The sequence below is a fragment of the Rhinichthys klamathensis genome, unplaced genomic scaffold (assembly GCF_029890125.1).
Source record: "Rhinichthys klamathensis goyatoka isolate OS25496 unplaced genomic scaffold, OSU_Roscu_1.1 h1tg000296l_1, whole genome shotgun sequence".
Classification (NCBI taxonomy): domain Eukaryota; kingdom Metazoa; phylum Chordata; class Actinopteri; order Cypriniformes; family Leuciscidae; genus Rhinichthys; species Rhinichthys klamathensis.
In genome coordinates this window covers 1,456,431-1,468,443 of record NW_026606815.1, presented here as the reverse complement: position 1 = coordinate 1,468,443, position 12,013 = coordinate 1,456,431, and the positions used below count along the sequence as shown (strand labels likewise).

At 38.4% G+C, this 12,013-nt stretch overlaps 1 protein-coding gene across 1 annotated transcript; it reads left to right on the top strand.

The window, feature by feature from the left end:
• The first annotated feature begins 1,566 nt into the window (after positions 1–1,566).
• Positions 1,567–11,310, top strand: cenpv (centromere protein V). Its single transcript, XM_056270082.1, has 5 exons — positions 1,567–1,681; positions 1,909–2,007; positions 10,623–10,692; positions 10,787–10,901; positions 11,092–11,310. Exons 1-5 carry the CDS (start codon positions 1,656–1,658, stop codon positions 11,226–11,228), a joined length of 447 nt encoding a protein of 148 aa, XP_056126057.1. The 5' UTR covers positions 1,567–1,655; the 3' UTR covers positions 11,229–11,310.
• The last annotated feature ends 703 nt before the right edge of the window (positions 11,311–12,013 follow it).

The window sequence follows — 12,013 nt, the reverse complement described above, 5'->3', positions numbered from 1 at the left end:
AAAGCTACTTATACGTCCTAATTGAACTAAGGCCTAATCCTAGCTTAATCTAAGCCCTGTCTGTGAAACCAGGCCTATGTGGTGGACAATAAACTTTCTGTTTATTCCCATGTGACTTTGTGTTGCCATGCATGAACAATGCTACAAACAAGATGAACTAGCTCCAAGCTTGCTCTAAGGTTTTCTGGTTATCTCCTGGTAAGCAGCTAGTTTCTTTCATCAGTGCTGTTAAAATAAATTCCACAAAATAGTTACCCAATTTAGGTAAACATTAATCAGCTTGCTCTTCAAAAAGAGATGGTATTGTGAAACTGCTCTTTGAGCCTTTTTTTTATCTGGATGGTCATCCTTAGTCGATTAGTATATCGTTGTGGAACCACGTCCCTGTTAATTCTTCCATGAGCATGAACAGCTGCTAAAAGATTATCTAGCACCCAACTGGGCCAGTTTTCTTGAAACTGAGTGGTGGTGAAGGTGTTACATTTAAACTTATTTCACTCCTGATCATACTGAAATGAACAATATGTACATGGTAAAATAATCACCATCTGAGGGTTTTAGAGGGCAAGGACAAGATAGTAATCCTTAATATAGCGTAATCATCAGTTTGTTTTTAGGCTTATATATGGCCTTGTCTGCCATTGGGTCTCTATGTTAACCCCGCGAGACTTGGCATTTGAAAGTGCTCTAATAATATCACAGGCTGCATGGTCAGCATTTATGTTCATGTTATAAATTAGATATTCTTTTAGGCCACTGCTCCCCTAAAGTGAAAATGTAATTTGTAGTGATTTTGCTTTTTGTTTTTAACAGCAAAGATAGGCTATATTTTCTATTGAACAACTTACAAGGAAATTGTTTCTAAGACAATTAGAAGTTCTTAAATTCACTAGAAACTTCCTGGTTATTATCACGTGACCCACTGATTCACATCACACGAGCTGCCACATCACCAGACTGAACTCAAAAGAATTTTTGTTCAGAAAGTTCAAGATCACGTGTACCTTGAACTTTCAGGAGAGTGTGTTTGTGCGTATATCACTTAAAATATTTAACATCTAACTAACTTAATCTGTCATCAACATCAGACATTATTAATACAGGATGTTAAAAAATAATAATATTATATAATATTTATAGGTAAACTTGCCTGTTTAAAAGTTTTACCACATTGGCATGACAAACAGTCAATTTAAAGTTTTATACAACACATCTTACTTCTGTTTCAAAATACAAATTGTTTAGGCTCATTTGGAATTTATAAGTCTTACTTTCTATTTTATTTAACAACACACACTCCAATGTGACATAGCATAGGATATTTGTATTATTATTTATACACACTACAATTCAATCTATTTCGAAGAGAACAAGTTTTTCTTTCTGCTCTGATGTTATCGTGGACTTTGTCCGGGCTTGTTTTGCAACAGCTGAACGGGTGGGACCAGATGACGCCGAGGACAAATGAGCTGGCTGAAGCATGTGACCCAGCCAGTCAACAGTGTGTGTTTTGCAAGCAGGGCGATGGTTATCATCAACCAATTATATAATGTTCTACAGGAGAGCATGCCATAACAGTTTAAACCGGTTAGGTTGTAGACGACAAACAACTCCACTGTTACCATAGCCTATACAAAATTAAAGGTGCTAAACAAATGGCGTGGGTAACTAAAGACGAAAGGTAGGCTATGTAACCTTCACTTTCACTGCGTAATGGAGACATTCACAGTGACGTGGACAAAACTGGGATCGAAAAAAAGATTGGGCACATATAAAATACACGGGTGTTTATCTTGCTGCCCACAAAAAAAAAAAAACGTGAATGAAGTCTGTTGATTATACATTGGTAAATACATGAGCCAATGAGGCACAGATCGTCTCCTGATGTAAATGATCTGTTGTTTGCAGGGAGCGTGATGGTCTTGTGAAACACACCGGAGGTTGTCACTGCGGTGCGGTGCGTTTTGAGGTGTGGAGCACTCCAGATTTACACGTGTTCAATTGCAAGTAAGAAACATCTTCAGCCATTAGCACAGTCACAGTACAATTTTCAACTGATACATCTAATACATTGTGGATTGCTTACGATGCATTTAGCTGTTGAATACCCTGCGAAGTCATCTGGGTCATTCCACGAAAGGGATGTCTTTTACTGAAAATACTTCGTTCTGCCAGGTCTTTGTCTACAAAGATTCTAGAATCTATTTCACGTCGGACGAAAAAGACATTCATGACAGATGTTATGATATGACGATGTCATTATGAAATCATTTTTTATCTATGGAATTGTATCCCTTTCGAGAGGGATAACAGAATCAGAAGAAGCTTTATTGCCAAGTATGTTTGCACACACACACAAGGAATTTGTACACAGAGACAACAACAGTACACAGACAGTAAACAGGGCCGAACCAACCTGGGTGGGAAGGAACACAACTTGAAGTACTAAATAAATATTATGTCCACTAATAGGTTACTAGGAATAATAGGCCTATGTATTGTGTGAATATGGGTTGGTTCACTGCTTGAATGTACGGTTTAATGACAAATGTATGTTTATAGTAGGCTACATTGGTATAACCGCACACATATTGGTTTACTTTAGATACATTGATTTGATCAAGTACACATGGGTTTGCTCCTGTCACATTTACGTTGTCCCAGTATGTAGATGCTTTAAATCTAATGAAAATTCAACAGGCCAGATCAAAAATTCTTTTATTAAACCACTACTACTACTTATGTCTGTGAGTGTGTAGTTAATTTATTACTATGTACTATTAACTCAGTCTATGAAATCCTCCCACAAATTTAAAGGGGTCATATAATGGTACATGCACTTTTACAAGTTGATTGTACTGAAATGTGTGTTGAGTGTGTTGGCAGTGTCTGTACACAACCATCATATAATGATAAAAATCCATCCAGTGGTTTTGTTTTAATCTCCTTATATGTTTTCCCCTGCCTCAAATCGAGCCGTTCGAGCCTGTGACGTAACAAGCTCGCACGCCCCTCCCACGATTATTGATTGACAGCAGGGTTTCAACACAGATCCGCCCTCGCTAGTGAGCCAGCTGTCAATCATAGTCTGCGCTGACCGGCGCGGTCATTGTTGATATGCTGGAGCACTGTCTATGAGCAGAATGGCGTCTAAGCGATTCTGTTCTTGGGTGTAATAACGAACCCAGCAGTCATTTTAATGTTCCTAAATCCGAACCGCTGAAGACGCAGTGGCTGAGTTTGTTTTCGAAGGGAATATTCCCCACGAGTAACGTAAATGCTATCATGTTTGCGCGAATCATTTCTCACCAGACTGCTTTATAAACGAGGGTCAGTATAAAGCTGGATTTGCTAAGAAGCTGCTCATGAAAAAAGGATCGGTACCAGCTATTCGTGTTCCTGCTGAACCTCTAAAACAACTGAAGTGAGTGTAACGTTTTATTAACCTTTATATTAATATTTATACCTTTGCAAATCGCTAGCTGCACGCTTCACGATGAATGCGTCTAAGGTTTACACTCAGGATACATTACGGCATGTTTTCTATGTAGGACGTTCTCAATATAATTCATAATCCCACGTTTATAATGAACAACGCGTTATGGTTATTGTGTTACAAACGTGTACGCACAGAACAGAGAGGGGGGGTGAGCAAAGCTCATGATCATTTAAAGTCATATGCACTGAAACGGCGTGCTGAAAACAGAGGTATTTTTGACCAGGTAAAATAACTGTTTTCTTACAATACTAATGAGAATTTTTAATTAAAGTATATTACAAACTTTTAATTTAGACCCTAAAGAATCATATTAGCTTGTACAAAAATGGCATTATATGACCCCTTTAACACAAGTAATAAAGAAATCTCTGTAGGAAATATTTGCATTAATTATTATTTTAAGGAGTGTATATTCATTTATTCATATTAGAATATCATGTGCACTTTATACAATGTCTTTTAGTTGTACTCTTTGTTTTATTTAAAAGAATAATTTGACATCTCGAAAACAATTGTGACAACCCCATCAACTCGCCAGCAAACTAATGTATCCTTACCAATACATATTTGAACAAACAAAACATATTTTGACAAACCTGTGTATGAACAAACCAATGTATCTAAAACAATGTAAACTTCAAGAAACCAATAGGCTACTGAAAAACATACTTGTGAATACCCATGTATACATGATCAAAGCAATATATACCTGAACAAACCAATGTATAGGCTACTTGATTAAACCAGTGTATCTAAACCGGTGCATGCTTGAATAAACCAATATATACTTGAAAAAACAATATTGTAAGAAATTTTAGTCTGCCCCGACCCAGATTCCACTCCAAAATATATTTTAGAATGAGCTCATCCTAAAATTGGCTTAATTATCATAGAGATGAAATAAAGTCAAGTTGTATTTTTTAAAGAACACTGGGGGTTGACCACATACTGAGCAAATGGTAATCAATTGTAGAATGGGACTGGGTGTGGGACACAGAGAACCTTATCAGACAGTGGGGTGTCTCAACTTCATTAACATACAGACCACAGCTGTTGCAACAAGAGCAACTTTATTTACATTTAGACCAGGATAAAAGGTTTGAGATTTAGATGTTCTGGGTTAATTCTGACGCCGGTGAACCCAAGGTGCTTTGTGTAGCTTGCCACTGCTATGCTGTAATAAACTTCATTTTTGAGATCTTCGACGTCCACATCATTTTTTCTTACAATATGTACTTAGAGTAAAGTGTGTGTGTATTTGGCGTGCTGTCCGAGGGGAGGGCTTCAGCCTCAGAATTTGGCCCGAACCCAGAGTACAACCCACATATCCCTGGCTGGGATAGTAACCAGCCGAGGGGAGGGCTCCAGCCTCAGAATTTGGCCCGAACCCAGAGTACAACCCACATATCCCTGGCTGGGATAGTAACAAGCCGTGAGTGAGGAGTCAGGGTGGTGTAGGGATGCAGAAAACTGTCGAGGAACATAGTTGAGTCTCGTAGTTGTTAGGCCTCCTCTCGTGCTGATTGGATAGATCATTTGAACGTGTTCCTCCCAAACTTTGTTAATAAAACATCATATACTTGAACAAACCCATGCATCTAAACCAATACATTGTAGATGAAGCTAATGTATGCTTGAACAAACCAATAAACCATTATACTTGATTAAACCAATGTATACTTGATCAAACCAATATATACTTGAGCTAATGTATCTAAAACAATATATACAGTGGGGAGAACAAGTATTTGATACACTGCTGATTTTGCAGGTTTTCCCACTTACAAAGCATGTAGAAGTCTGTAATTTTTATCGGTACTCTTCAACTGTGAGTGATGGAATCTAAAACAAAAATCCAGAAAATCACATTGTATGATTTTTAAGTAATTCATTTGCATTTTATTGCATGACATAAGTATTTGATCACCTACCAACCAGTAAGAATTCCGGCTCTCACAGGCCTGTTAGTTTCTCTTTAAGAAGCCCTCCTGTTCTCCACTCATTACCTGTATTAACTGCACCTGTTTGAACCGTTACCTGTATAAAAGACACCTGTCCATACACTCAATCAAACAGACTCCAACCTCTCCACAATGGCCAAGACCAGAGAGCTGTCAAGTCAAGTCAAGTCACATTTATTTATATAGCGCTTTTTACAATACAGATTGCATCAAAGCAGCTTCACAGTGATAACATGAAAGTAGTACAACACAGTTCAATAATATTGTTGAATATTAAATATCCCCAACTAAGCAAGCCAAAAGCAAGGCGAGCTGTGTATGTAGTGTTCTCGTGCAGTGTGTTGAAACTCTGGCTAAACACCAACTTAAACCGTGTAAATGAAGACAGAGTCGTAGTAAATTTGATGCTTTACTGTCACACTTCCTCATTTACATGTAGTGGTGAAAACTGTAATAAAACAATACAGCAATATTCAGTGTCCATTTCTTGAGTAACATTACATTATGAATGATTATAACATGAATATACAATGCCATTCTCAATGTAGCAGCAGTTATACAGGCCATTAGCAGTGCTGTGAGCTTGTACACAATAGTAAACATCGCTTTTAGCAATCTTATCAAACATCTTTTTAACAAAATCTCTACAAATTTATGATCTTTAACATGTCTAATATCACATAAATAAACGTAAGGCATTGCCTCTATGATGCTTTAAGGTGGATGCAAGTGGATTTAACACCGAGAGCACATGTCTGTCTCATTGGGTGCTTCTCAATATCCCTCCTCGTCTCCTCGCTCCTCCGTCCTCCATCCTATGACCCGGAAACCGATCGAGCTCAGCCATCTTGAAGGACATCTCAATTCTCTAATTGCACCGCGAGGAGGCGAGGATCGAGGAGTGAGGAGGCTTCCAGAGGAGTCATGAGCGAGGATACACAGGTGTACCCTTTGCGGAAGAGTTTTATCGACTAAACATGACGCACGTATCAATTCTCCTCCCCCTTCACATCTGTCACAATCATTTGAATTTATACTTTACTTTTGTAGTTTACATAAACCACACAACTCACATATTTCAACAAGGTATCTTGCTTTATTATTATTTATTATTAATTTCTTAAATAAACAAACTTTAACAACATAAAGGCAGATCCTTTGAGCGCTGCTGATGACGCAGTGAAGTGACGCTCGAGTGATCAAGTATTCCAATGTATAAAAAAGCTTTCATTCAATTCCTCCGTCCTCATTTTTTTTCCTTGCAGCCTTCCCTCGCGTCCTACAGGGGGTGGAGCTGAGACGCGAGGAAAGGAAGCGAGGAAAGGAAACGAGGATGCACAAATAAGAAATGAGAAGCACCCAGTGTTTCCATGCAGTACCAGGAAGGACAAACAGGAAGTGACTTAATAGGAAGTGACATCATCATCACATGACAAATACTCTAAAGTTAAATTCCTTAAAGGACAACACAGTGTAAGGACATCAGGGAAAAAATTGTAGACCTGCACAAGGCTGGGGTGGGCTACAGGACAATAGGCAAGCAGCTTGGTGAGAAGGCAACAACAGTTAGCACAATCATTAGAAAATGGAAGAAGTTCAAGATGACGGTCAATCTCCCTCGGTCTGGGGCTCCATGCAAGATCTCACCTCGTGGGGCATCAGTGATCATGAGGAAGGTGAGGGATCAGCCCAGAACTACACGGCAGGACCTGGTCAATGACCTGAATAGAGCTGGGACCACATAGTCTCAAAGAAAACCATTAGTAACACACTACGCCGTCAAGGATTAAAATCCTGCAGCGCACGCAAGGTCCCCCTGCTCAAGCCAGCGCATGTCCAGGCCCGTCTGAAGTTTGCTAATGACCATCTGGATGATCCAGAGGAGGAATGGGAGAAGGTCATGTGGTCTGATGAGACAAAAATAGAGCGTTTTTCGGTTTAAACTCCACTCGCCGTGTTTGGAGGAAGAAAGATGAGTACAACCCCAAGAACACCATCCCAACCGTGAAGCATGGAGGTGGAAACATCATTCTTTGGGGGATGCTTTTCTGCAAAGGGGACAGGACGACTGCACCGTATTGAGGGGAGGATGGATGGGGCCATGTATCGTGAGATCTTGGCCAACAACCTCTTTCCCTCAAGAGCGTTGAAGATGGGTCGTGGCTGGGTCAAGGTCCTGGAGTGGCCTAGCCAGTCTCCAGACCTGAACCCAATAGAAAATCTTTGGAGGGAGCTGAAAGTCCGTATTGCCCAGCGACAGCCCCGAAACCTGAAGGATCTGGAGAAGGTCTGTATGGAGGAGTGGGCCAAAATCCCTGCTGCAGTGTGTGCAAACCTGGTCAAGAACTAAAGGAAACATATGATTTCTGTAATTGCAAACAAAGGTTTCTGTACCAAATATTAAGGTCTGCTTTTCTGATCAAATACTTATGTCATGCAATAAAATGCAAATGAATTACTTAAAAATCATACAATGTGATTTTCTGGATTTTAGTTTTAGATTCCGTCACTCACAGTTGAAGAGTACCTATGATAAAAATGACAGACTTCTACATGCTTTTAAGTGGGAAAACCTGCAAAGTCAGCAGTGTATCAAATACTTGTTCTCCCCACTGTAGTTGATCAAACCAATGTATACTTGAGTCAACTGATGTTTCTAAACTGATATGTACTTGAGGAAACCAATGTATATTTGAACAAACCGTTGTATAAAGAAACAAACCCAGGTGTACTTGATCAAACTACTGTATCTAAACCTATACATGTAGTTATACAAATGTATTATCAGAGCCGGACAGTAACGGAGTACATTTACTTGAGTACAGTACTTAAGTTCAATTTTGAGGGATCTGTACTTTACTCGAGTATCATTTTTGGGGAGTACTCATGACTTTACTCAAGTACATTTGAGAGGCAAATATTGTACTCTTTACTCCAATACATTTCTATCCATAACCGTGAGTACCCGAGTAAAAAAAAAAAGTAAAACAAAAGAAAAATCCCGGAAACCCTCAATTTGTTGTTTCCCTCTCAAACGTGATTGGATTGTGCAGGCGCCACTGATTGGGACAGCCTATCAGCAATCACTTTCAGCTTTCCGCCAAAGTCAACTCCATGGTCAGATTTTATATTACACATTAATGTAAGCCAAGCATTTGGTTTGATGTTCTTGAGTATGTGGTGTGTTTAACACAGTCAGGTTCAAATGTGGCAGTGGCGTAGCCACGAGGGATTTCTGATTTCTTAAAAAAAAAACTTTAGGAGGCAAAATATAATTTTTACTGATTATGTGAATTACACTGCACAAACCAAAGTAGGCTACTACCCAGCGAATGAAGAAGGGTTGGCGCTCAGTCTCCGCAGTACATAAAATATTAATTTTGTTTTATTTTATTTTTCGGGTTTGCATTTATGAGGAAAAAACAATGTTATGGACGTGTTCTCCGTTACGGACGTGTGAAAGCGGCATAAAAAATGCTTTAAAACTTTCACAGAGACATCAAACAGAAAACACAAAACCTTTCTTTAACCTGAATTTCGTTTTGCATTAATTGTATCTTAATTTTAATCAATGTTTCATCAACCAATTGCCTGGGTTTAATAAATAAGAAGTAAATAGCAGACGATAGATAAGAAACGGAGGCGCCGGCACGTGAACTGGATCTCGTCTCATAAATGAACCGAAACTCAGTGTATAAGGTAGCCTACTTGCCTCTCACAGACATGTCTACTTTTAAACAGAAAAATTCAAAACGAAAGAAAACAGACTACAGACTGCTCTCTGCTTATGTAATCCGTATGAAATGTGCATTTCTCTCTGGCGCGTTCACTACTGAAGATCGCGAGTCAGCATCGTCACTTCATCTAGCCGACACTGACAAAGAAAACACTTGTTTATTAACAAGTGTTTATTAATAAACAATTAAAATATCTCCTTGCTATATTTTACATATTCATAATCATTCCTTTTGCCGGTTCTTTGTGACAGCTTTTAGGTGCTTTATTGGCAGCGCCACCCTTACATGTGGTGTGTGTGTGTGTGTGTGTGTGTGTGTTGTCCCCTCATTTAAAGATGGGACCCCCAAAAAATTAAATTAAATTAAATAAAGCAACATGGTAAAAAGATGAAAATGACTTGATTTTACTTTCAATTCCTTTTACATTCTCCAAGGTATTAACATTAACATTTTTCATAACTCCATGTAGGACGTTTCTGTGCATAAATGTAAGCACTGTGGCAGTAGATAAGTAATGCAATATTTAGAAAATCTACTCTTGTACTCTTGATACTCAAGTACTTTTAAAAACAAGTACTTTAGTACTTTTACTTAAGTAGATATCTGAATGTAGTAATTTTACTTGTACTTGAGTAAAATTTAGCAAGGGCTATCTGTACTTTTACTCAAGTAACAAAGCTCTGTACTCTGTCCGCCTCTGTGTATTATAAACCAAAGCGTTCGTCATTAAACTATACATTCAACCAGTGAACCAATCCACATTCACACAATACATGTATTATTTCATTTCCTAAACGGCCTCTCATTTTATGTGGCATGCAGAATGAGGAGGCAAAGCCACTTTGGGCCCCTTAGTACCAACTGAGCATAGCTTAAATGCCACAGCTTACCTGAGTGAGTGGGCATCATGGTAACTTGTCTGTATTCAAGGTAAAACTGCTGAAATTGTGTATCTAAGATGCATTTATATCTGGTTGTCTAAAATGTCTTTATTTCATGGATATCAATAAGTCGAGTTTTCATATTGCCTAGGCAATTTTCTTTTTTGTTTTATGTAGAGTAATATTCAATGCTCTGCCATCTGTATTTGCTCAGTAGCTTTTAGTTTCAGTTGTAGTAGCGATGGGTTTGTTTACGTTCTGACAAATATGTGAAGGGGCCACATGTATTTTTCTAGCTGGGGATACTTTGCGTTACGTCATCATTCCACCCTTTCGTTAATTCAGACTATATTCGTCTCTTCAGTGCTTCGCTGGCACCGGCTCGATAGAGGAATGGAGAGAGCCAATGCAAAAATGCCTGTAATAAAAGTTGGTGCACAAGTTGGTGTCAGCTTTTCATTGTTAGAGTCATTGTATTCACATGAGAGAGACTTTTCATGAGGTAACCCACCTACTGATGGTTTTGATTGCTGTTCTGTCTCAGTTGCAGTATTTGCACAAAGAAACAGAATCGTCACTTCATTGTACCAAAATCCCAGTTCACCTTGCTGCAGGTATGTGTTTTGAAGCATGTACACAGGATCTTTTTGAGCAGAATGCATATAATGTTACATTTGTTATAATTATTTATATAATTATGTTTCATAGGGATCAGACAACATGACCACATACACATTTAACACACACATGGCCAAGCACACATTCTGCAAAACGTGCGGCGTCCAGAGTTTCTACACTCCACGTTCCAACCCTGATGGATTTGGTGAGTTGAAAACAAGGCGGACCATTATTGGGATGTTTTTTTTTTACAGACAATTTTTACCGCATGTTATAGACAAACCATACTTTACCTTGCTTTGTTTTAAACTATAGAGCATTTCCTTTTTGATGTGAAGAAAAAGTTTTCTCTTATTTGGATGTGTTTTCACATGCATTTTGCCATGACTTTACAGGTGTGGCACCTCATTGTTTGGAAACTGGAACAGTGAGAAGTGTGACTGTGGAGGATTTCTGTGGGCAAAACTGGGAGGAAAGTATGCAGAAGCATCATACTATTAGAAGCATGTCAAAACCAACAACGGACACATAATTGACGGTTTCCTATGGTCTTTTGAATAGTTTGACTTTCAGAATGCAGCTTCAGCCAGAAGATTTAAGAGGCCGTTTATACAACACTACACAACACTAACTAAAAATGGAACAAAATGTATGCGTTTTGGCCGTTCATTTACACGACAATGGCGCTTTGGGGGCTTGAAGACGCAAACTTTTGAAATGGGTTTCAAAGTGCAAGTTTTTGAAAACGATACCGTTATCTTTAGTGGTGTCATGTGTATGCGTATTGTGTTCAGTCTATAGGAATGCATGAGTATTTGACAACTCGAACAACAAAATAACATCAACTGCTGGCCTGGCAAGCATAATACAGAGTTTTGAGTCCTCATCGTTTTGACAATGTTGTCGTCTGTACATGAAACTACAGGTTATCAGTTAATAATATATTGTTGTTGTGTAAACGTAACCTCAGATTGTACTCTCCTGCTTCTTAAGAAATTTTTATCAGTGTAATTGTTGACAAAATTCACCTTAACAGACACAAATTTACAAAAATATTTATCTTCTGAAAACAAAATGAACTAAATTATTTTTATTAAAAATTGTCTAGACCTCCCCCTATATCCTAGAGCTAATTTCTAGGGATTTTATGATGATGAAGGGACGATCTCTTTGGTATTTTTTATTAAGAAATGTATCAACAGGAACATTTTAATGGTAAATGGAATGGAAATCATACTCGTAAATTGGAAATCATACTCTAATAGATATTTAGGACATCAAAGGAGGATTGATATTTGTATTGTCTTCCAACTTTGT